The sequence below is a fragment of the Citrus clementina genome, unplaced genomic scaffold (assembly GCF_000493195.1).
Source record: "Citrus clementina cultivar Clemenules unplaced genomic scaffold, Citrus_clementina_v1.0 scaffold_4, whole genome shotgun sequence".
Classification (NCBI taxonomy): domain Eukaryota; kingdom Viridiplantae; phylum Streptophyta; class Magnoliopsida; order Sapindales; family Rutaceae; genus Citrus; species Citrus x clementina.
Genome location: NW_006262274.1, coordinates 18,180,363 through 18,205,367, shown reverse-complemented (window position 1 = coordinate 18,205,367; position 25,005 = coordinate 18,180,363). Strand labels below are relative to the sequence as shown.

Genomic DNA, 25,005 nt, shown 5'->3' with positions numbered 1-25,005 from the left:
ATTATTGGAGGTGGAGGCATGGTCTAAGTGTCTGTTTTGTTTTACGAGACTATTAAAACACACAACTTCCTACAAAACTGAAAGTCAAGCTTCTCTCACTTTTTAAAATTTTTAAATCTTTCAACGGCAGCAACAAAAGTCTACACAGAGGCAATGGAAACGGTGGAGAAGAAAGCAGCAGCCAATGCAAACGACGTCGTGATCCCGATTGCAGACGCCAAAGATGAGTATCTCAGCAGCAGAAGAAGCCAACTCTCCACATCCAAGAGCTCAGCTTCTCCAGCTCATGCACGTGGTGCCGATTTAGTTGAAGAAACGACACAATTGTTGACTTCACCAGCTGCTAATAATAATAATAATAAAGATGAGTATCTCAGCAGCAGAAGAAGCCAACTCTCCACATCCAAGAGCTCAGCTTCTCCAGCTCATGCACGTGGTGCCGATTTAGTTGAAGAAACGACACAATTGTTGACTTCACCAGCTGCTAATAATAATAATAATAAATTCACCGATTCTACTGGTGAAGTGAACTTAGAATCATATTCAGACTAGGACGAGGATGATGATTACAAGGACAAGCAAAAGCGCAAGATACTGAAAAAACCCTTTGTCTTGATTGAGTGGGCTGCATTCGGGTGCATAATGGCGCTGTTAATTTGTAGCTTGACCGTGAAGCAACTGCAGAACCATGTCATCTGGGATTTCAAGTTGTGGAAATGGTGCGTGTTGTTACTTGTGATTGTCTCCTGTCGACTGGTTACTAAATCTTTGATTAATGCTTTGCTTTTCTTGATTGAGAGGAACTCTTCGCTAAGGCAAAGGTTCATGTATTATGTCCACGGTTTGAGAATCATTATTAAGGTTTTTGTTTGGTTGTCCTTGTTTCTCTTAGTTCGGATTTTGTTGTTTCGGCATGGAGTTAAGAGATCAAAAGAAACTACTAAGATTCTAAATTATGTTACAAGGGTTCTTGCTTCTTCACTTGTTGGGGCTGCTCTGTGGTGTCTCAAGAGTTTCTCAGTTCTGTTACTAGCTGTCTCTTTCCAATCTAAGAGATTTTTCAATCCAATTCAAGAAACAATCTTTCATCAGTATCTTATTCAGACTCTTTCGGGTCCTCCGTTAATGGAGATAAATGAACAAGTAAGGAGCGAAGCTTTTGGGATGTCAGCAGGAAAAGAAAAGTATTTGATCGATGTACGAAAGCTTAAAAAAATTAAGAGGCAGAAGATTTCTGCTTGGACGATGAAAAAGTTAATAGATGTTGCCAGAAGTTCAAAGCTATCAGTTTTCTCAAATCAACTTGAGGAATTTGCTGAAGAAGAAGAAGATGATGAAGATGGAGAAATTTTCAAAAATGCAAATGATAAAAGTGATGAAGAGCTGCAAATGTACAAGTCTATTAAAAGCGAATTTGAAGCAAAGTCTGCTGCCAATTACATCTTCAAAAATGTTGCTGACACTGGTTGCGAGTAAGGATATATTTGCCAATGATCCAACTATATTGTGTTTTCTAATTTTCCTTTTGGAATTTTCTCACTGTTCTTCACTATAAATATTGACTAGTTACATTGGTAAGGAGCAGCTCTATCGGTTCTTGATAGCAGAAGGAGTAAGCCTTCTACTCAATCAGTTTGAAGGAGCGGCAAAAACTGAAAAGATCCAAGAGTTAGAATTTAAGAAATGGGTGGTAAGTTCCTTACCAAATTAGTTTTTTCAGCTCACTCTCTCTTTTTTTTTTAATCAGAATTATCTCAAATTGTTCCTTAATTGCTGTTATATTACGGGTTCCTGATTCCAGCTAAAGTTCTATAATGAACGCAAAGCTCTGTCACGTTTCATAAAACAGTCCAAAGCAGCCACACAGGAGTTGAACAGGCTATTTACAGGAACTTTAGTTGTTGTGATCATCATTTTGTGGTTAACTTTGATGGGATTCTTAACAACTCAAGCACTTGTCCTCATTATATCCCAGCTTGTACTTGCAGCTTTCATGTTCGGAAACACTGTCAAGAATATATTTGAATCAATCATATTTCTGTATGTGATGCACCCATTTGATGTTGGTGATAGATGCATTATTGATGGAGTGCAGGTGACTGATATATTCATCCTAAAAATTGAAGTGTATGTTAGTTTATTATATCGAGTTCTGTTTGCTTTACAACTTTTCATTGCAGATGGTGGTTGAGGATATCCGCATTTTGACAACAACCTTGGTGAGATACGACAATGGGAAAGTGTTTTATCCCAATTCAGTTCTAGCTACGAAACCTATCACCAACTTTTACAGAAGCACCGGAAATATGAAAGATTCGGTGGAATTTACCATTGATGCTTCCATGTCAACAGTGAGCATTGAAGCTCTAAAATCTAGAATACAAGAGTAAGTGATCAACTCTGTCATATAAAAACTACATTGTTGCGTCAAGGTGTGTTTTATATAGCTTGGTCTTATTTTTCATTCTTTTTATTTAATGGCAGCTACTTGAATAGCAAGCCTGAGCACTGGAGACCACAACACAAGGTGGTGGTGAAGGAGATTGAGGATGCAAACGAGATAAGAATGGCTCTTCACGTTACTCATACCATAAACTTTCAGAATTATGGGGAGAAAAGTAGCAGGAGATCTAAATTAGTCTTACAGCTAAAGCGAATATTTGAAGACCTTGGTATTGGTAAATACCATGTTCTCCCAGAAACTCAAGTCGGCTCCGCAGGATCAGCAGCATCACCAGTCCCACAACCCGCAAATTAATGGTATCATTTGACGTCCAAGTGCTCTTGTTTATGTGACTACGCAGGATATCTTGAGTTGACCCAATGCCTCCTGTTTAGAACCGGCGGCTGTATATCATAATTGAACACACCTTAAGCTGGTAGTAGCATATAGACACTGAATTTGATAGAGATTGTGAAGTGATTTTTAGCTGTAGATCATTCGTTCTCATTGTTCAGAATTGTTGATATTGAACTAATTGAAGAAAACAAAACCCATTATATGCACAGTAAAAGAGAAATTGATTGTATTTTCTTTACAAGTAAACCCTAAAGTCGCTACACTGATAGTGAGCGGAAAACGTTTCTACAGCATATGTGAACTAGTACTAATGTGTGATTTTGTTCATCTCATTTTGCTAGTTGTAAGAAACAAGAAAATACACAGTTTCAACTATCATGAGTATAATGTTCTGAAAATGCCCTATGACAACTTCAGAAAGCCCTCCAGAATCTCTATTGCATATTAATTTCCAGGTTTTTTTATTTAAATATACCCTATTTACCCCTAAATACTAAATTTATATTCTATTACATACATATGCCTCATGAAGGTGGGGAAAGTAAAAACTTCTCTTAAAAAAATCATGAATTTACACCATTTTCTTCCTCTCATGGTTTCTTTCTCTCACCATTTTTTCCTTTCTAACGGTTTTGTTCTCTTTTACCATGTCATTTCTTACCTCCAATACAGAGGTTTTTAATAAAAATAAACTGTTCAAAAGATGCATTGTCAAGTGGTTGATAAGATATGTTTGAAATGCAACCTTTTTGTATGCTTAGAGTTTGATTTGATTTCATTACAAGTATAATTGCTAATGATTTATGAGTTTTAATCGTACATTATTCATTTTTGTGCTTGCACACATACGATTACATAAAATGTAGGGATTTAAGACTCAATTTAAGTTATAAATGATTGAAAAATCAATTCAAGAAGAAATCAAGTACGAAGTTAGGTAAGTCGAGAATTTAATCGAGTAAGAAGTGAAAGAGATGAGTAAGTCGAATATCTGGTCGAGTAAATATATTAAATGAGTCGAGTATTAAGTGGAATAATTTTTAAAATAAATTGAGTAAAAATTGAGTAAATTTTTTGAACAAGTCGTGTACGAGTTATTTAATTTTTAAAGAGGTTGAGTACGAAATCAGGTAAGTCCAGTATATAGTCGAGTAAGAAGTGAAGAAAATGAGTAAGTTGAGTATCTAATAGAGTACAAAGTCGAGTAAGTACATTGAATGAGTTGAGTATTAATAATTTTGAAGATAAATTGAGTCGAGTATTAATAATTTTTAAAATAAATTGGGTAAAAGTCGAGTTAATATTTTGAACAAGTCGAGTAACAGTTATATTATTTTTTAAAGAAGTCGAGTAAATCGAACATTTAGTCGAATAAGAAGTGAAGTAAATGAGTTGAATAAGTCGATTAAGTAGATTAAGCGATTCGAGTATTAAGTAGAAAAAAAACCAAGTAATTTTTTAAACAAGTCAAGTAAACATTAAGTAAGTTTTTTAACACGTCGAGTGAGAGTCGAGTAATAATGTTGAGTAAGAAATCATTTAATCAAGTCGAGTAAATATATTAAATGAGTTAAGTATTAAGTCAAGCAATATTTAACACAAATCAAGTAAAAATTGAGTAAGTTTTTTTGAATAATTCAAGTAACAATTAAGTTATTTTTTAAAGAAATTGAGTACGACGTCAAACATTCAATCGAGTAAGAAGTGAAGTAGGAAGTTAAATAAGTCGAGTATTTAATCGAATAGAAAGTCAAATAAATATATTAAATGAGTTGAATATTAAGTCAAGTAAAAGTCCAGTAATTTTTTAAACAAATCGTGTAAACATCAAATATTATTTTTTTACTTCTTTTGATCTTGCTCAACTTTGTGATTTTGGGAATCAATTCAGTTTTGTTATGATTTTATTAAGGTTATTTTTGTACTTTCCCTAATCTTTTTAAATATATATATATATATGAGTAATTTTTCAATCAGGGATCCCTGACTTTAATAAAGTAAGGGATTAGCTAAAAGACAAAAAAGTTTAAATTTTACTACATTATATGATAAAATACAGTGCATTGGAATATATGTTTATTTGATCTTTTAACTAATTCCTGACTTTATTAAAGTCAGAGATCCCTGATTGAAAAACTACTCATATATATATATATAATTAAAGATTTTAATAGTTTAAGGTATATTTTAGGTATTTTGGGGGAAAAGGGGTATATCCCACGCAATTCCCTCTTAATTTCCCAAGTCTTGTAGGGCGGTTGCCGATGCTTTCGAGCCACAACTTGGAACAATTAGCAATCACAAGAACAGTCAATGCTTAATATTACTTCCTCACCAGTCAAAGTTCATCCAAGCACTACAGAAAAGTCAACTAAATTCCGGTAGTAGCAAATAATGATAACAGTTAGCCACAACCAAGGGGATAAGGAAACTGAAACGTGCAGAACATGATCACTGAGGTCAATTCCATAGTCCTGCAGTAGCATGGAACCAGAGGGAAAATTTCTAATAAAATAAAGAATGAAATCCTTTACCTTCACTATCGTAGATGAGATACACGAACTCTTTACTTCACGTCTCGGCAAAATTCACTTCCGCAACAACAATGAAATGCTTTTATAGGATGATCATGATCACTGAAATCGATTCCATAGTCCTACAGTTAATGTCATCCAAACCATCACGACAATGAGCAAAATGTTGATTAATTTTGTCACCAAATTTCAACTCAATTTTTGAGTTGTTCTTAATCAGCTACAAGAAAAAAATTATCCAGTTATAGACTAGAAAATATAATCAGAGGGAGGCACAAAATGTTACAACACCATAATTAACCAAGAGGGGGAAAAAGAAATATTTTCTTATCTATTCATCACTTAACAGAAAAGAAAGAATATGGTAGTTCCCTCACTGTCTATGACAATGAGGTGTTAGTGCTCCATGAAAATTGAAGACAAAAGCCAACAGGCCTGCTGATTGAAGACAACCTTGTTTCTTTATAAGAACTTAGGCAAATGGAAGTTGGTAAGTGTCACACATTTGCAGCCATTCCTTACAACTCTAATGTTGCTTGAAGGTCTTAAGAGATTGTCCGATTGCTTTTCTTTCAAAAACACTACTGCCAGTTAGAAAGATTCACAGCTGGCAGGAGTTGCAATGCTGTTGGAATAATTTTGGATGTGTATTTCCTGAACTCTTCAGTTATAAGTTACATTTCAATAAGGTTGTAGAATTGAAATTTAAAAACAGAGGGAAATAATCTATAAATAGAACTGTCCTGACATGCTGTAAAACATGTATTGCTTCTATGAATGTATGTACATATATCCTATGCTTGTAAAGCATATGATCGACAGTACATACAACCAAGTTAAATTCACAAACAGATAATTTGTTAACTGCACTGACTAAACCCACTTACCCAGGTCAGCTCTTCAGAAGCACTCACATCCCTTGTTGTAAAAAAAGCAAGCTGCACAAGACAAGCAAGAAAGTATGAGATGCACTTCTTTCAAAATTTATGACAGCAGAATGTAGGAAATATTGCACAGATGTAGCCAGTCAGATCCATACATGATAGTAGTGGCGATCAGGGGTCTCTATTTCAACCGGTATATCAATCAGGTTTGCATCAAAGCATCTACAATTGGGGGGGGGAAAAAAAAAAATTATATTGACAAAGAGCAGTGAAGGATACAAATAATGGTAGAAGAGAGGTATGATGCGCACCAAATTACAATCTCTAACAGGAGTCCAATCTCCGAAGAAAAGTTTAAAGGCTAGCCATCAACATGATTATAAAACATTTAAAAGTCCATGCAACAGATAATATAGATAAATTTCTTTACTCTAAATGGGTACAGCATGAAACATTAGCTTTTGAATAATACTAGACTTCCCAAGTAGTATTCCAAGTGTTGATGTGGCATTCATCGATTGAATGATCAATTTCATAACTTGTAAACTTATCCATCATTCCATCCCACCATCCAATGGATGAATGCCAGCACACGTGGGATGGTAAATTTTGGGACACTACTCAACAAGTGTAGCATTATCTTAGCTTTTTATTTCAGCATGCAGAACACATCTGCGACATTCATGGACCAAAATAGCATTTATTATCAAAGAAAAAGAACCCATGCAACAACTAGAACAAACATGATGCATATGCCCGATGTGAAAGAATAACGCTAAGTATACAAAGTTTTTTATCCCAAGTTTTTCTTATAAAGTGAACAGAAATACAGTCAAGTGTCACATGGATGATTAGATAATAGAATAAAAATGATATGAAAGTCCCTAAAGTGCCAAATCATTTTGTCTCCAAAACTGGGGTACAGTGACTTTGTATGTAGAACTAATAAGTGAAAAAAATTACCTATGATTAATAAATCTTGCAACATTTCCACAAAAGGTTGCATCTAAACAAAGTGCCTCTTCATCCCTTAAAACTCTCTCAGAACCCCAGTCTGCATCTAGAGTAACTGGGTATGTATGTCTCTCACTACCACTACTTTGCATATTCCGTTCATATAACTCGGTGTTAGTCAATATTTCCCCAACATATTCACAAACAAAGGATCCTTTAGGCAAATCCTGAAGTGTTCTAAGACCCCAACCTTTATGTCTATCAGTCAGAAACACCTGAAGCATAAGAGCATACTGATTATCCGTAAATGATGAAGAAACAAGAAATAAATATTTATAAATCACATGACTGATAGACAAAATTTACTTCAAATTCTTGCAAAGTTTCAATACATATATCTAAGATAGCATGAAAAAGTAATAAGAGAACGATCATATGATTGGTGTTTTCAGATAGATACAGTGATATTTGAAATGACAAAGGACGGCGATGCCTTTTGTAGAGATCTTATTAAGCAGAAAAACTGAAATTAAAAAAAAAAAGAGAAAAAAAGATCGAGAAGGTGAATATACTGTGAGCTTTAATGGTTTCTCAAAAAAATTTCTTATAGCAGGGACTCACTTTTTTTGTTTGGTTTAAGCAGCATACCTAGCCAAAAAGAGTAACAAAAGCCATAGGGTATTACGAAGTGGAAAATTTGTTTTCACAACTGAAGTCGTAAAGTACAAAATTTTAAATTATTCATAATAAAATGACATGTAACAATGACCAAAAAGGGAAGAGAAAACAAAATTCTGAATGGAAAATTAATATTAAGTCATTCGTACCTGCAATTTGCATGTAATACCTTGCTGTACAATTCGATTTTGACACTGCATGCTGCAGCCACATTTTCTCCAGCATTCTTTGATGAATTTCCTGACAATATGGCCCTTGCATTTTTCAGGACAGTATTCATTGTTAGACCTCTCTATTGGGCAGTCTTGACAATAAACAAGATGTTCCTCACAAGGCCCCTTCTTCATAGACATACAGGCGCTCAGAAACTCCTCTTTCAGCAGACCTTGCTGTGTGTATGCAAACTCTCCACCAGTTTCGCGTGTACACGCACATGGTATTGACAATGAGAGACAATCTCCTGAACAGTTTGAACAGCAATCCTCATCTGAGATTCTAGCAAGTGAGATGTGTACATAAGCACTTTGGTAGATTACATTTTGTGGGATGTAAGTAAACTTTGGCAAATCCTCATTGCAAGTCTCATCTACCAATGGAATTCGCACATTTTCTAAACCTTTTGCTATGTCAGTTATACGGATAGATCTCTTTTCATTACAAGTGACAGGTTGCTGCTGAACAGTTGCCAGATTAGATGAATTTAAACAGTTAGAACGGTTTGAGCTCTTCTTATTCAGATCCCTTTCAGAATCACAAACTCTAGAAGCTTGTTTTTTCAGTCCTGTGGCGGAAAGAGAGTCCTCAACATTTATGATAGCTTCAGGAGATGAGCCAATTGCAACTGGCCCACTGGTGGATTTATTACCCAGTTCCAAAAAAGTATCACACAAACCTTCCAGTAACTTCTTAACAGAAAATTGAGGCTTAACTTTTCCAGATATGAGATTTTTAAACTCAAGGTATTTAAATACCGCATCAAAATTTGGACTCTGAAAGTTTGGCCTTTCAAAAGCAGGGTTACAGTTCAGAAATATTTTCACCTCTCCCATTGCTGATGAAGCAATACTGAAGTTGTTGTTGCTGCTTGCACTGTCATTGGATACTGAAGCATCATCTTCATTAACAGTACGCTCATGTTGAGATGCCAAAGATTTTACTAAGTGTTTTCCTGTTGAAGAACCTGCCGATGAGCCTGGACCAGCTAAAGAAAATGTAGGTATCAAGTAACATAACTGATGCATTGCTTCTCTCAATTACAAATGTTAATGAAACACCTGAGAAGTATGGTGGTATATCAAGGAAGCAGATATGATAAAAAAGAATGTAACTCAGCATCTAATATTTGTTAAGCTAATGTATTGGGCTCCTCTATAATAATTATGATAACATAATTGTCACCAACGAGCATGACACAATGGAAAATTACAAACGATGGCGCTTGAATTTTTATAACTTTGTAACAACTCCTACATCTCTCTAAACACTTTGGGGCATGGTTAATGATGTTAGCGGTTGCATACATTGCAGATAAGAGCCCAGCATCAATCATTGCCTCTTCTTTCATAGGAACACTGATCTAGAAAGCCCATACCATCCTAAAAATTTGTAACCATTTCTGTGCCTAAGACTAAAAAAGTTATAATTATTGAGTGGAAAACTGATACTGGACAAAATTAATGCTACAGCCGAAGAATGCAACAAGTTTTTGCACTACGATGGAGGTACCAGAATCAGAATCATGAAAACAATATATTACCAATAGTACCTGGACACACAACTGAAATAGGTTCTGCATGATGTGTAACGCTACTAATAGGTTGCATAGTTTTTTTCTTAATCGATTTCCTGCTGCAATGAGACATGGCAGAATTTCTTGAGCTACGAGAAAAGCCATGTTTATCCAGTGGCTGTTTAAGATACACTGCCTGTGACTCTCCATTATGAGTTGATTTTCTTCCGCGAAAGGCCAAATGAGATGAAGTCAGGTCCTTCCTTTTGCAGCTAACTTGTGCATTAGGAATCTGAGAACTAGATCCCCTTCTTATGTCAGTTAAACATAGTTGAGAAGGTTTCTTACTTCCCTGTCCAGATGTAGGCATTGGGATTTCAGCCTCTTTTAGTGCATTAGGAATCTGAGAACTAGATCCCCTTCTTATGTCAGTTAAACATAGTTGAGAAGGTTTCTTACTTCCCCGTCCAGATGTAGGCATTGGCATTTCAGCCTTTTTTAGTGCTAATGTCGTACTTGAGTTAGCCATTGCTGATGAAACATGATCTTTTTGCTTTCCCAAATGTAACTTTTTAGAAGGTCTTTCCAGCCTGTCTTGCCCCATAACACGTTCATTTTCGTCTTCTACTCCCTATGCAGAAAAAGTTGAAAGGACAAAACCCGTTTGAGTGGAAACAGAAAAAGTAATCATTAAGGCAATAGTAACTAAAGCCATTGACATCCTAATGGACCTAATTGTGGTTGTTGTGGAATGTATATGTTTAGTATTTTGCACAGACTACCTGATTTTCCTTGAAATCGAAATATGTGTCTTTGAGTGCACGGTAATCTTCTGCTTCTATATATTCCCAGTTCCAATTAAACAACTCTAAGAGATTTACCAACACTGTTTGGACTTGTTTGTCGACAATACCTATTGCCTTCATCGCATTAGCTGCTCTGACAGCTCTCTCTCTGTCCATCGCGGATGAATAACTTTTTAGGAATCTTTTCGTACTCAGTGGCCTCCAATTTTTATTTTGTATGATCTTGCATGTCAAAGCAATCCGAATGAACTAAAATTGTAAAAGGGTAATCAAAACACACAAGCACAATCTGCATTAGCATTAACATAATCTGCACTTCTTTTATTCCCAGGCAGGCTGGCTACTGAGGAATTCAGTGTTGTAAGAAAGAGATTATGAGTCTTTTAAGTTGTATCATTACATGGGTTGAGTAATCAAAGCCTTCACTCAACTAACACCAATGTAATAAAAATTTTCCCCCACTTTTTCAAACATCAAACACCCCCTGAAGTATTACAATGACACTTCCAGCATTAATCTCAGCAATGAAATAGTGCCAAGATTTCACTTTTGACTTTTCCTCCGTCTACCGCCTTTCCACATATTACACACCAAACCGAAAATTAAAAAACACCACATTTTATTTACTTGCTAACCAAGAAAACCTTAAAACAATCCAACTGCAACAAAAACACATGCCTCCAGAATACTGTTATTTATAGTAACAAAAAATAAATTAAGGAATTTACAAGAACAAGAAATTGTTTGGAATTGAGCCAATGTCAGTTTAAATTCACAATTATGTGGAATCAAATGACTTGCAGTCAACTAAAATTGGAGCTATCAACTAAAATTGTGTGTGAGCATCTTTAAACATCCCAAAATGTAAAATTTCATCCCAAATGATGAATGGTGAGATAAAGTCATAACAAGTTCAGTTAAAATTTATAAAAAAATTATCAACCACTTAATAAATAAGATAATACTCATGCTATCGGAATAAAATCATAACAAGTTCAAATTTCATCAAATATAAACACTTAAATAGTCATTAAGGAAAAAATGTAGAAAGTGAATTAAGCTCAATTTTTTTTTTTGGATAAAAATCCTATCAGTACTCTTGATTTTTTACAGATCTTATACAATTATTTTAGTATAAGTAAATAATTAAAATTTAATTATTTTTTTTAATTTATTAACCACCAATCATATTTATTAAAGATCGTATATTATTATTTTAATATTAATAAATAATTAAAATTTAATTTTTTTAAATTTATTAACCACTAATCATATTAATAGAATTTATTCTAAACCAGATCACATTTATTTCCTCAGGTCACTTGAAAATCGCAAGCAAAAACTTCATTAGCCATCTTTTGACATGATAAGACCAAAATACCCTTTAAACCAAGACGCACGTTATTTTTTTCTTGCTTGTGATGTGACGTAAATAAATGTCTGCCTCCGGCAAGTTTGGAATGATCGGAGAAGCTAGCCGCCGGAGTGAAGCGACCAGTTCGTTCGCCCGGCCATCCGCTTTCTTTAGATCCAGTTATATCCCAAGTGCCAAGATTCGAGCCGAAAAATAACAGTTGAAAAATCTGATACAAAAAGCAAGCAAGAATAACACTACAACTTACAGAGCCAGAGACGCGTCGGCCCCACGACTGAAGTACACGCCTGAGGCCATTACTTCTCCCACCGCACCGGCTGTCAATTTTTTTAGTGGATTTTTGGGTGGCAGTTGGTCCAACTTATAAGATCTCATAAGTTTAAAGATATTAAAAACTATTTTTTCTTTTTAATAAAAAACGATCTAGGGTTTGTTTGTCATTACGCTTGAGAGTTCAAAAGTAATTTTAAAAAATTAAATATTAATATTAATATTTTTTTAATTGTATAAAAATTATTTACCTGTAGAACTATTTAAACTTATAAAAAATTTATTTATATTCATCCGTTTATAATAATTTTTATTACTAGAATGACTTATAACAAAATTACTTTTAAGGATTTTTTTTTTTTGGGCATAAACTACAACTTTCTAATACTTCCTTAAAAATGGGTAAAACAATAAGATTAAATCAATTCAGAATAAAAAAACTTTATTCTATCGTTTAGAAATTTTAGTGAAAATATTATGCATGTTCTTTTTACAGGTTGTGGAATGTAATTTTTTTTTCCTCAATTTGATCTAAATTGAAAATTTTCAAGAAATTAATCTCTAAAGACTTTAACTGTTCAAATGGTCAATACCCATTCCAATATTTATAATTTAAACCGCTTGGCATTGTATAAGGAGGAAAGAAAAGAAGTAGAGAAAACGAAGGAAGAAAAAAACTAGTTGCCGACTTATTGATAGTAGTAAATAATGTAGGGTTATTTATGGATTTTAAGAGGGTTAATAGAGTAAAACATTAATTTCTTAAATTTATAATATGGGTTATTGAGAAAATAGGCGTGGAAAGGAAAATTATGGGTTCAAATAGCTCGATCATTTTAGTAAAATCACTCTATTTTATAACAGATTTTAAAAAGTAACGATAAAATAGTTTTTCAAAATATGATTTCAAAAATCAGTTTTATACTTGATATAATTTCATATATATCCTTATATATATTATAAAAATCTAAAATTATCACATAAAATCGTAGTATAACTAGCAACAATTATTTTAAAAATTACAACATTATCAAATTGTTCCTAAATAGAATCTTTTAAACACAAATTTTAAACTATTGATCTGTTATTTTTTTGGGTGGAAATTTACAAACAAAAATGGGTATATTACAATCCTCTTATATGTAATTAATAAATTTTACGAGCAATTAATTTCATTTAATCTCGTTCAAGTCTTGTAGAGTTGATGAATTCATATGTTGAATATATTAAATTTTTATTTAGATTTTAACAATAAAATTGTAAAGATCAGTACACTTAAAATTGGATGACATTAAAGTATCATGAATTTATTTAATTTTCAAAGTACACATTATTTGGGACAATTTTTTTAGATTGAATTTATTTAATTTTCAAAGTACACATTATTTGGGACAATTTTTTTAGATAAAACATTTGAGATGTGTAGTATTACTCACCTCATATACATTAATGTTAGACATTCTAATTTTTTTTTACATCAAATTTCATCTAAATGATGTGTCATTAATTAAGTGATTAGTAATTGTTTACAATATATATATAAATTAATTGTGTTATTCCATAAATCAATTGATGAATGTCACATAATATATAATAGTTTTTTTAGATAAAAAATTTAGGATATAGCACTGCTTATCTCGAGTAATGATTGACATATCAAATATTTTATCTCAAATTCCATTCTGAACGTATGTCATTAACTGAGTGGTCGGTAATTCTTTAAAAGATATAAGTGAATTATATATATATATATCTTACAAACAATTAATGAATATCACATCATCTTGGATAATTTTTTATTCTAAAAAATTTAAAATGTATGACACTACTCATTAAATATTCTATAATTTGAGATATTGTTGTTCATTGCACATATATATCATGTTTTACTATCTACATTTAAATGATCATGTACTTAAATTATAAATGGAAATTTGATTTATTTCATTTTAATATGAAGTTACAATTCCTGTCCTTTTCTATTGAACCCATCTTTTTACAAACAATACATTCGTGTAACATAATTCTTCGATCTATAAGCCATAGTTATTCTAATTAACAACTAACCGTAAAGGAAAAATTTATGGGTGTTTTAACAAATAAACACCACCAGCAGTCAAGTTAAAATTATTACTTATAAATTTTAGAAATTATTTTTTAGTAAACAATTGTGAAAAAAAAAATGATGATTATGCCAAAAGCTGAATTTATCATTGTTTACCAAACAATTTGACTTGAGTAGCATAAGCTGAAAAAAAAAGAGCATTAATCAACTCGGATTACTATACAATTTTCATGTAATTGAAAGATATATATTGTTAATTGTAAATATATACAAAAAGGTTAAAAGATTTGAGCCACTTTACTATAAAGTGATAACTAGATTATACAATAGATAAACATTGATAAGATTAATTTATCTCCAGACATTTACTGCACCTAAATGCAACCACCAGCTAGCTTTGCACATAATTTCTAGTTAAAAAATGTAGCAGACGATCACCAACCCACCAGAATTTCTCTGGGATATTATCATTATCAACCGTTTTCTTCTTTGACAATATCTGCTCCAAGTAAACACCCAACAAAAAATCAACTTATATTAAATAAGAAATCAAAATTTAAAGAACTTATTACCATAAAAATAAGAAATTAAAAGTTGAAATAACTTACCATATACTATCTTTGTCTCCACAAGACCTGAGGAACGATAGAAATATAAAGCCCAATGCCAAAGCTGCTACCCCTCCCAAAACAATTGCCACTGTTTTCCCAGTATTACTGTCTCCTCCACTGCCTTTGTGTACATGCATGCAGATCAAATAATTGACATTAATAAAAGCAAAATATGTTATAAAAACAAAACAAACCCATTGTATCATGCAATGTTAGAGCGTATAATTGGCATAAATTGATGTAACATAAAAGTAACATTAATTAAATAAAAAGATAAATTAAATAATGTCTTGTGATATTTTTTCACCAATTAATAGTGCTATTATGTCACATCAATTTGTGGCAAGAAAGAATTTGTAGGGTTACTTACTTTTTTTGTTATCTGAGTTGCCTGAAGCGCCTGAAGGCCCTGAACCGTGTGGAAAGTAACTGTAGCTAATAAAGCACCTATCCAAATAAATTTGGCCTGAAACTGAACCGACGCATTCTTCTTGAGCAATCTGCACAGCATTGCTTACACATTCACCACAGTCACAGTCTATTAAGTCACCTTCACACTGTGCCATGGCATGCACAGACTCATAATCCCCAGAGTAAAACCCTTTACCGTCAATTACACCACTCTCCATGGCTTCAAAGGCCTTGTCTCTCTGTCCTTCAAAGCTTGAGTCCTTTGCCTTCTGGCCACAAACCTTGTGAATCAAATCATGTTTCGAAGTCTCATCATCAACAATGAACTCATCAGTCTCATAGTAGAAGTAGCACCCATGAAGCTGAATCCTACCGGCTACAGCTTTGTTGCACAAGCTGTTCGATAAGTCAGGAAGGGTGTTTACACAATCGAAGCAATCTTTGTTGCTTAAATCCCCTCTGCATTGGAAGAAACCGGAGACAGCGGCGCTGGGATCGTCACCTGCAGTGGCTTTAAAGAACTTGGATTTGGAGGATTGAGGAACCAGTTCTTGAAAAAGGGAGTGAAGGGATTTTGAATGAGACTCATTTGAGCCTGCGAGTGTTTGGCTTGAGCAATTCTTGTATACCAAATTGTTGTAATCTGAAGCCTTGGAGAACTGTGATAAAAGAAGTAGTGTTTGTGAGAGAACAAAGAACAGTTTCAAGGTTGAATCCATGTTGGAGTACTAGCTACGAAACTTTCTTAGAGAGGTTTCTGATGAGGCATGTGTTAATATCATTTTGGATCTTGAAATATTGCCAATGGTTTTAGCTTTTCGAAAAGATGAAAGATCGTGAATGCGTGGGGAGTTTGATGAGTTTGGGGATTTATTTTCTTGCCTAATTCTAACTAACATGATCTATATGGAATTGGGGGATTTTGTGACTGTCACATTAAGTACAAGTTTGTCAAAAGAGTGAAAAGAATTATTCAACTAGATTCTGATCAACCAAATGCAACAGCATGTCCATATTTGATATAATATTATTGAATAGCCAATAGGTGTATGTATACAGGATTGTTTAAAGTTTAAACTTCAAAATCAAACTCCGGTTTCACATGCTAAATAGCTTTCTCGATGCAATTTGGCATAAAAGTTTCTATATTTAGCAAAAACTTGCATACTAATTTTTTGCTATTTTTTCGAAGGTTGTCTCCAAAAGCATAATGATAATTTATTATGAAAGAGGAAGAATACAAGAAGAGCTGCTAAATACATTATGGAAAACGATGTTCAACCCGAAGGTAAAGCCCCGAATTGGGTCTGACCCCTTTTTAAAAAATATTTTTATTTAATTTTCTTCTAAATTTCTTTGGATTTTTGGGACCCAACTCGGGTCCTTTCGGTGAGTGTATCATAATTCAGGCTGTACAAATTATAAAAAGAAAAAAAATGAAATCTAGCTCCCATTAAATGTTCAAATGGTTGTGACAAATTAGTTTTTGACTAATTAAAAACCTAAACGGATAATCAAGTTTTAATTTGTAGATAATAAATAATTTATTTCATAAAACTTGTAGAGATAGGTAGAGTTCAAATCAAAATTTTTTTTTCCTTCACCAAACTCACCCTATTGAGGTTCATTTATCAATTTAAATAGTCTCATAATTAAATGGGAAATTTTCTCATATAGCCACTTTCAAAAACTCATTATCAAAACTAGCCATAGAAGAAAATTTCCTAAAATAGAAACCACACGCACTTGTTACGGACTAAATTACCCTTAACATAGGACCATTGTCCAAATTGCCCAAATCACCTGAATCTTGTCGTTGCCCATCATTGCTAGTCATCTCATAAATTTCTTTCTACAGTCCTATCATCACAATCTCACCATCACAGCCTCCATCAGCAAAACATTCTACATTGTCGGCATGAGAATTGACTTTGACTCAAATGTACGACCCTCTTACATAATCACAAAATTTTTTAATTGATTGGTGGATTATTATTGATAGAAAAGCGCATTAGGATATGTATTGGCATGAACAATTCAAAATTTTCTTAAGATTAGTGTTCGCAAAATATGACACAATAGGCGTTCGTTAAAATGTCTCTAAGAATTTTTTTTCGATTATCTCAAATTTGCTGAGCTAGTTCCTAGTAATACACTCTTTAATACCAAAAGTATTTATTAATATGAATTTTACACTTCATAAATTTTTGTTTCTTTTATGTTGGTTATCGACGGGGTGTGGACGATGACACCCATTGCCCGCAACATGCGGGCACCATCGCTCACACTTTCTTGCACCGGCCTAAATGAATTTTTTTGTTTAAACAATAATCTAATATCTGTCATATTTAACTTTCAGATATGTTCTGCTATAAAATGCCGCCTTAAACACTAAAGATACCAACTGAAAATCACTTCCCATGTGTTCTCACAAATTTGATGAAAATGAAGAGAGTGATTAGCCTTATACAAAGAAAGTTGACGGATAAACAAAAAAAGTTATTCAAGAAATCAATATTCGGGCATTTTATCATTATAAAGGAAATTGGATTTAGTGGCATATTTGTGCATAATTTGTTGCTTAGATAACTAGTATAAGAAGTTGATAAATATCAAATGTGGTTTCGCGTTGGCGATGAGTTGTTATGTTTCTCGATTCAAGAATGGTTTCTTATCACAAGACTTAAATGTGGTGAATTGAAAAATTTGGAAAGAGTTCAAAAAAATAGGCAGTATTTCGCGAATACGTTATGTTTATTTCGATGGCAAAGATGAATTTCAACTTCAAGAATTAGATACAACGTTTGAAACTTTTGATTTCACTAAAATCAATGACAATGATGCATGGAGAATTGCCTTGTTTTACTTTGCGGATAGAGTTTTGTGTGCAAGACCCAATGAGAGGCCAATCTATAAATTTATACTAAATGTCATCATAAGATTTGGAATGTTTTAATAACTTTTCTTAAGAAATATATTTGTGGAATATTGTTTATGATCAAATAAATACTTCATTGAATGAAAAAGTTGAAAATTTTAAGAAAGAAGCTAGTAAGAAGCACAAACATGAGACTTATAATTTCCGCGGCTTTTGTTATGGTGTGTAGCTGTGTAAGATATAAATACAAGTGTCTATGCATAAATATAATATAGTATTTTATATTATTTTTTTCATGTAGGCCTATATTTTTTAAATAGTTGGAAGAATCACATTAAAGTCTAGCACCCCAACAAAAGTGAATCGTCCTTGGATAAATGGATGGTCTCAAAAAACATACAACATTTGGAACTATTAGAAAAATTTAGTGCACTTATTGTAAGTGTAGGCAAAGCATGTAATTTTTTGTATGCATTTGTCTACAATTATGCAATCTTAATTTTTTCAGTTGCTCACAGAAATAGAGTTCAAGCAAGTTTTGAAAAAGACTGGTAAAGAGAGCAAAGAACCATGCTATCAATCTTCGAGAAGATATTGCACTAAGATTCCGATTTGGGTCAATAAGGTGAGAAGATTTTACAATATAAATTGGCTACTTGTAATGCATTTTGCTGAACTAAAAACTATAAATTAATGTTTGTAGTTTAAACAACTTGTAGAAAAAGAAAAATATAATGACGCTACATTGCCATCGGATAACCACCATTGATCACTTATAAATGACTTTAGGCCACAAGACCCATCCAAAAGTTTGTACGAACTAGAGGACTTGGATATGATCTATACTAGATTTGTTTGGTACTTTACGTTCAATCTAAAGTCACAAATAACTGAGGAATTTCCTACTAGAGTTAATTTTTTAGTCGAGGTCGAAGAATTGATATGATTATGTTGCCGAAAAATTGAATAAGCTTGAGGCTTATGTTGCTGAAATCAAGGTAGAAGTAGCTAAAATCAAGATGACAATGGTTGAAGATTGGAAGGTGTTCGGAGAGGTCAAAATTGGATTTGATGAGATGAAACATGCAATCTTGAAATTTATTGCATCACACACTAATTCCACATTTCTGCAATCATATGGTAAATTCTCATATCAGCACTCACACTCGGTATGCAAGTTATACAAACATCAAAATATACTTCTTATTTAATATTTTAACTCCACATCTGCAACACTTATATATTTGGGCTCCACATTTGACTAGTGCCTCCAAATTTTAGAGAATCGAATATTCCCAATATTAAACTATCTGAATATGATGCGAGTGACAGAGGAAAAACTCCAACATATAGCTGGGAGAGGGACCTCTATGATCAAATGGTTTGTGACACGACCCGCCCCGACTTACATGTCTTATTTGAGGCGAATCGTGCAGACTAATAACTAAAACTTGTGGCACAAATTTAATTCATGAAAATATGTATATAATATGGCCTTTCCTATAAACACATAACCACCTCTATGCCTTTTCTAAAATCATAAATGTATTCAAAACTTGCATAACTTATGTCTCATTGTACATACTGACATTTCATATATATTTACATATAAAACACAAGCAATATAAACGTGCTCAAAATGCAAGACATGCAGCAATGCGTCTCATAGCCCAACCTCAATTAACTAGAACTGATATGCACGAAATCCTGCGGAATCCTGGGAGGAAGTGGGTAAATAGAAAAATATTGAGCTTACGGCTCAGTAAGTGGATGTAATTATATATTAAAAATATTAATAATTATAATTATAATAAAGTATGTGTACTAGTGCTTATACATAATCATGTAACATAACTCTACATTGAATACCACACATCAACAAATATGGAATCCATACATACATACATCACAAACTGCACCAAATAGTACCCAGGGAATATAACTCTCAATACTTATCGGGATCATCATCGCACGAGTAGAGCGGGGGAAAAACCTCTCAATACCCAGCGGAATTTAGCTACATCGTTTGGATAGAGTAACCTAACTCTCAATACGCATGAGCAGAGTCTAGGGGACATGTACATGTATGGTGACTAGCAATCACATTCATGACTCAATCAAACACATAATCATAACATAATATTAAATCATAATATCAAACATAAATGCTTCATAGAATATATAATAGTAATAATAGTATCCACTCACAGATCATGTTTCACTCTGGGGTTCGTTGGCGCTCTTGTAGATTCCTGAATTCTCAAGTTCCTCCTAAAATACAGGGTTTGAAAATTAACTGTTAGAACTGATATAAAAACTTATACGTATCATGCAAATTGTAACATAACTGCTCAAATTTCATAAATTTATTACCCACTGATCCAATGTATATAATTCTAACTATCCAATTCTATTTTCTGTAACTTTTCTTTTCAATTTCTCTTTTCCCCACTCTCGGCTTATTCATTTTCCTTCTTCGTTTTCTTTTCTTCTTTTCTTTTTCTTTTCCTTCTCTTTTCTCTCAGTTTTTCTTCTTTTCTTCTCTTGGTATTGCTTTGTTTTTGCTCTCGGTTCTTAAATTTAGTAAATGAAGCAATTCTCAAAATGATTCATTTTATATAGTCACGACTGGGCCACCGAATGCAAGCAAGCAGCTCTCACTTTATATATATATAATCACCGCCTCAAGCAAATGGGAGGAACATGCACGTGCCAAGTAAAGAGATGAAGCAAGCAGCTTGTATTGCATGCAAGGGTGGCTGGCCACTTATTTTCCTAAACATGTTTGGCTTCTTTTTTTTTTTTTTCCTCCGACCAGTGCATGGCAAGCGGTGCATGACAGTTTGTATATTGACAAAGCAACCAGACGCGAGTTTATTTGGATGTTAATTGAAGAAGTTGAATCTACTAAGTAGTCCATACACAATTTCCCCACCTAGAAAGCTCGTAATATTGAAAATCTTCTCGCAACTAAAGCTATAAATGTTGATGACACAATACTTGTTGATATAGATCTATTGAAAGGGCTTGATAATTCAATATTATTTTTTGAGTTCGAGTAGTGGCTCTGCGGCGAAATCATTGTGAGTCGACCCATTGCATTTACGAAAGATTTTTTTTAGATAATTTTGCATGACAATAAGAGCGGTCCACCCAGATGGCTGGGAGATGAGGTAAGTGCTCGTACTTTGATCGATGGCTTTTATCGCTCGTGGTAGGTTATTCAAATCGCGGGTGATGCCAGCCATCGTCTGGGCGATGCCAACCTTCGCCCACGATCTGGTTTCCTTTACAATATCGTAAAAACACAAAATTTACTAGATTTTTCCTAATTTTTGGATTCACATAAGCAAATATCTACCCACATTGTAATAACAACTAACAAAGATATTTGTTTCTACAAATATCTACAAAACCCATATATAAAACTCGCTTAATCCTATTATTTAAATTTTAAAAATACTAACCTTAATTCCTTCTTGAGTTTCTTTTTCTTTTTTTAACTTTTTTGTGTTGATTGATTTTGTCTTTAGTGCTAAGTAACAATTGTTGTTTGATGCATATGAAATGGAATTAGTTTTGTGTTTAGTTGTTGGAGGGAGTTTGAGAAGTGAAATGAGAGGAGTTTTGTGGAGTTTGTATTTAGTTGTTGAGGTGAAATAGTTTGTGTTTAGTTGTTGGCGTGAAATGAAAGAGGAGTTTTGGGGAGGGGTCATTTGGTCTAAATAAGGTGAATGTGATTAATATTGAAAATAATTTATTTTATAACTAGTTTTAATAATGAGTTTTTAAAAGTGGATATATGGAAAAGTTTCCCTAATTAAATCCCCTCGTAACTATTGAATTGAGGGAGGAAAAAAGAACAAAAGAAAATTGCGTTGCCTTAAATATAGAAAGTTGAATTGAATGTCCCTTTGGCCTTTACTAGCCCTCCTTTTTCACAAGGGCTTGTTCTTCTAACGTGGGACTCTTGTTCAATCCCACAACACCACCACAAAAACAAAAAAAATAATAATAATAAATAATAAATTAAAATCCTCTTGGACTGCCATTCGGTTCTTTCCTATTGAATTTTTTAAGTTTCGAACCCATATACGAACAAGAGCTTCTTCAACCATGTATAGCCATAAAGGTATTGAAGTACAAACAGTTTGATCCGTTATGTAGTTATTTGTTAGATTCTTATCCTATTATATTTTGGGCACTAGTGTCAGGTTGTATGATGCATTTCAGTTTATTTTGTTTTATTTTTTTTTCCTACTAAAAGTTTCTCGTTTTGTGCTGTTGAAGTATACAAAAATTACAGTATCACATTAATTTATTAAATCTAAATAATAATTATATTTTTATTTTACAATTGATTTAAAACATCCAACTATAAATGAATGGGTACATGCATAATATATATAAGCATGAAATAGATTATCCTTAAGTATATGTGATTACTAATTAGAATAATCTTCCAAACCAAACTCAACAATAATTTCTGAAATGATTACTACACCAATATGTTGATAATTTTGAAGCAGGATGTGCTAATTAATTTCTGAAGTATCATCAATAATTCACCCAAAACATATAAAAAATAAAATAAAATAAAATAGAAAGAAGTGAGAGGGGGTACTTGAATTACAGGTTGTACAAAATCCTAATTTATAATAATTCAGTATAACCAAGAAACCTGCTTAAAAAGACATGGTGGAGAAGCTCTCAAACCTAACAAATCCCCCATAGATTTCGCCAGCCTTTCCAAAATTAAATCACCTCAAATAATTTCCACTTTCTCGAGCACATAACTTGCTCTTCACATGCTGCATCCCTAGCATCATAACCCTCGGCCGCGAGTGGGATCCACTGCTAAATAATCAATCACCCCCCACCCCCCGCGCGGCCAACGCATTGCGTAATACATACATACAACTTGTTGCATCTCTCAATCTACCGCAAGCCCTGATTAATTTTTAATCAAGTTGATTACGCGTTTCATTATGGTGCCTCCTCCGCGAGTTCTGGAGATTAGCATCGTGTCGGGCCACGACCTTGCCCTTGTTTCAAAGAGCATGAAGACTTACTCCGTTGCATGGGTTGATCCCGAACGCAAACTGACCACCAGGGTTGATCAGAATGGCCTCAACAACCCTAGCTGGAACGAAAAGTTCGTCTTTCGTGTTGACGACAGGTTCCTGACGGATGAAACCTCGGCTATAATGATCGAGATCTACGCGGCAGCATGGTTGAAAGATGCCCTAATCGGCTCCGTCCGTGTCCTTATCAGCCATCTTTTCGGTACCCTTACGCATAATAGCTCTTCGTCCACGCGCTACGTCGCGCTTCAGGTCCGCCGCCCCTCTGGCAGGCCTCAGGGGATCCTTAACTTGGGTATCACGCTGTTGGATAACACCATGCGTAGCATGCCTCTCTTCGCTGAGCTCTGTGGAGCTGGTGCCAATTTTAGCGAGGTGTCTTCGGGTGCTAATGATGTAATGAAACCGGAAACAACAACAGCACAAAACAGTAAGCAGCCTAAAGATGATCAAGAGCTTGAGAGAGTACTCAAGCCTAAAGACAATTCATTATCAAAGGCGAAACTACGTCGTTCGCAGAGTGACAAGACGGATTTGACGAGCGAGGATTATTCAAAGAATAGCAGTCATCAAGCACAGCAGCCCACAGGCACTGGTTCTGTTGTCACCGGCTCAATATGCAACGGAGGTTCTGTGGTGAAAGGGAGCGGGAGCATGGTGAACGGCTCCCAATGCTCGTCGGACGTGGGGCCCTCGGCTTCCGTGGTGGCTGCGGCAATCGCGAAAGGGCTGTACAAGGCACCCACGCCTCCGAAGACGGGGGCAGGAGGGTTGGTCACCGAGGAGTGGACGGCGGCGGCGAAGGAAAGCGATCAGCAGGAAGTTATGAAATCAAAGGTCGAGAGGTGGCGGACGGAGCTTCCGCCCATATACGATAACTCAAAAATGAGTGCGAATAGTAAGCACGGGGGACGTCCACGGCGGAGAACGGACAGCGGAGGATTGTTTTCGTGTTTTGGAAATGCATTTGGGTGTGAGATTTCGATTACTTGTGGAGGGGGCAACAGCAGCAAGAAGAAGTATCAAAACGGAAAGGTATGTAACCTTAGCTCCGTGGACGACAATTCTAGTCAGTCATATGTATGAGAGATGACAGAGCCAGGAATTTATTGGACCATATCAAAAGTTCTGACATTTTTTTTATTTTTAGTCTGTACGTGGAATTATTTACAATATTTTTTTTTCATTTTTTTATTCCTTTTTTTGTGAAGAGACTACCTTTGTAAGTGATTCTTTGTCTAATAACTTTGGTTTTTTAGAATCGAAGTTGCTAGCAGTTTGCATGGATTCCTTATGTGTGTAACTTTCTAGACTTTCAATGGAGTGCTTCAAATTATTTTAATGATTGTTTTCTTTTGCTTATGCTGCTTATGTTGCATATCAATCAAGTAATTTGGCACCAATAAAAAGGAAAAATACCAAACAGAGCCTTAATTAAAAATCCATCTTAGAGCATCAGGATATCTGTGATAATATATATAATTAGTAAACATGTAAATTTTAGATCGGAACCAGTCTAATCCCCAAGATTAATCACCACACACTAATAACTAAACCAAGAATGAAAAACAATAAGATCACCGCCAAACAAACTCGAAATTAAAGAAAGAAAGATGATGAAAATAAAACAAACAAATTATAGAAGTTCAGCCAAGATGGCCTATATCCTCTAGAGGAGCAAAGCAGTGGGCTCTTACATTGATGCAAATCAAGTTACAAGCTTATAGAGAAAGTTACAAGGAATCGAATGAATCAAAATTCAACCTTAAAGCCCTTAGAGAGAACCAGCAAGTTGGTTATATGACTAGCTTTCGTTCTGGGTTTGTTGTAACAATCCTAGAACTTTCCCGCCCTTTTCAACTGTCTCTAACAGCCTTTTTCACATGCGAAACAAGTGAGAAATATAAGCGTGTTGAACGAAACTTG

At 34.1% G+C, this 25,005-nt stretch overlaps 4 protein-coding genes across 10 annotated transcripts; 2 read left to right on the top strand and 2 right to left on the bottom strand.

Annotated features, from left to right (window-relative positions):
• The first annotated feature begins 593 nt into the window (after positions 1 to 593).
• LOC18043331 (mechanosensitive ion channel protein 10) lies at positions 594 to 2,771 on the top strand. Its single transcript, XM_024185390.1, has 5 exons — positions 594 to 1,472; positions 1,567 to 1,690; positions 1,802 to 2,095; positions 2,181 to 2,386; positions 2,485 to 2,771. The coding sequence occupies exons 1-5, from the start codon at positions 643 to 645 to the stop codon at positions 2,756 to 2,758; spliced, it is 1,728 nt and encodes a 575-aa protein (XP_024041158.1). The 5' UTR covers positions 594 to 642; the 3' UTR covers positions 2,759 to 2,771.
• Positions 2,757 to 12,185, bottom strand: LOC18043330 (histone-lysine N-methyltransferase SUVR4). Of its 7 annotated transcripts, none has more exons than XM_024185386.1 (8): positions 10,362 to 11,327; positions 9,616 to 10,210; positions 8,000 to 9,051; positions 7,182 to 7,447; positions 6,374 to 6,440; positions 6,222 to 6,272; positions 5,335 to 5,456; positions 2,757 to 2,830 (listed from the first exon to the last, which is right to left on the bottom strand). In XM_024185386.1, the coding sequence occupies exons 1-7, from the start codon at positions 10,539 to 10,541 to the stop codon at positions 5,367 to 5,369; spliced, it is 2,301 nt and encodes a 766-aa protein (XP_024041154.1). In that variant the 5' UTR covers positions 10,542 to 11,327; the 3' UTR covers positions 2,757 to 2,830; positions 5,335 to 5,366. The 7 variants fall into 7 exon arrangements, with proteins under 7 accessions (XP_024041154.1, XP_024041155.1, XP_024041151.1 ...); XM_024185387.1 differs by having other exon boundaries at positions 2,768 to 2,847; XM_024185383.1 differs by lacking the exon at positions 2,757 to 2,830 and adding an exon at positions 12,008 to 12,185 and having other exon boundaries at positions 5,099 to 5,456; positions 10,362 to 10,957.
• Positions 12,186 to 14,556: 2,371 nt separating this feature from the next.
• On the bottom strand, positions 14,557 to 15,836 carry LOC18043329 (cysteine-rich repeat secretory protein 11). The gene is made up of 3 exons (XM_006437407.2): positions 15,077 to 15,836; positions 14,704 to 14,827; positions 14,557 to 14,594 (listed from the first exon to the last, which is right to left on the bottom strand). Coding segments are annotated over exons 1-3 (885 nt in total). The 3' UTR covers positions 14,557 to 14,593.
• A 6,956-nt stretch (positions 15,837 to 22,792) lies between these two features.
• Positions 22,793 to 24,231, top strand: LOC18043328. Its single transcript, XM_006437406.2, has one exon. The coding sequence runs from the start codon at positions 22,984 to 22,986 to the stop codon at positions 24,163 to 24,165; it is 1,182 nt and encodes a 393-aa protein (XP_006437469.1). The 5' UTR covers positions 22,793 to 22,983; the 3' UTR covers positions 24,166 to 24,231.
• The last annotated feature ends 774 nt before the right edge of the window (positions 24,232 to 25,005 follow it).

What these genes read in the sequence shown, in the direction of transcription:
- LOC18043331 (XM_024185390.1), top strand. Translation starts at nt 643, where the DNA reads ATGGCGCTGTTAATTTGTAGCTTGACCGTGAAGCAACTGCAGAACCAT. An exon ending in GTTGCTGACACTGGTTGCGA is followed by an intron (nt 1,473 to 1,566) that starts GTAAGGATATAT and finishes AATATTGACTAG; the next exon opens with TTACATTGGTAAGGAGCAGC. An exon ending in CTAAAATCTAGAATACAAGA is followed by an intron (nt 2,387 to 2,484) that starts GTAAGTGATCAA and finishes ATTTAATGGCAG; the next exon opens with CTACTTGAATAGCAAGCCTG.
- LOC18043330 (XM_024185383.1), bottom strand. Translation starts at nt 10,541, where the DNA reads ATGGACAGAGAGAGAGCTGTCAGAGCAGCTAATGCGATGAAGGCAATA. An exon ending in TATTTCAGTTGTGTGTCCAG is followed by an intron (nt 9,052 to 9,615) that starts GTACTATTGGTA and finishes CATTTTCTTTAG; the next exon opens with CTGGTCCAGGCTCATCGGCA. An exon ending in CTTCTGAAGAGCTGACCTGG is followed by an intron (nt 5,457 to 6,221) that starts GTAAGTGGGTTT and finishes CATTAACTGTAG; the next exon opens with GACTATGGAATCGATTTCAG.
- LOC18043329 (XM_006437407.2), bottom strand. Translation starts at nt 15,836, where the DNA reads ATGGATTCAACCTTGAAACTGTTCTTTGTTCTCTCACAAACACTACTT. An exon ending in CAACTCAGATAACAAAAAAA is followed by an intron (nt 14,828 to 15,076) that starts GTAAGTAACCCT and finishes ATGTACACAAAG; the next exon opens with GCAGTGGAGGAGACAGTAAT.
- LOC18043328 (XM_006437406.2), top strand. Translation starts at nt 22,984, where the DNA reads ATGGTGCCTCCTCCGCGAGTTCTGGAGATTAGCATCGTGTCGGGCCAC.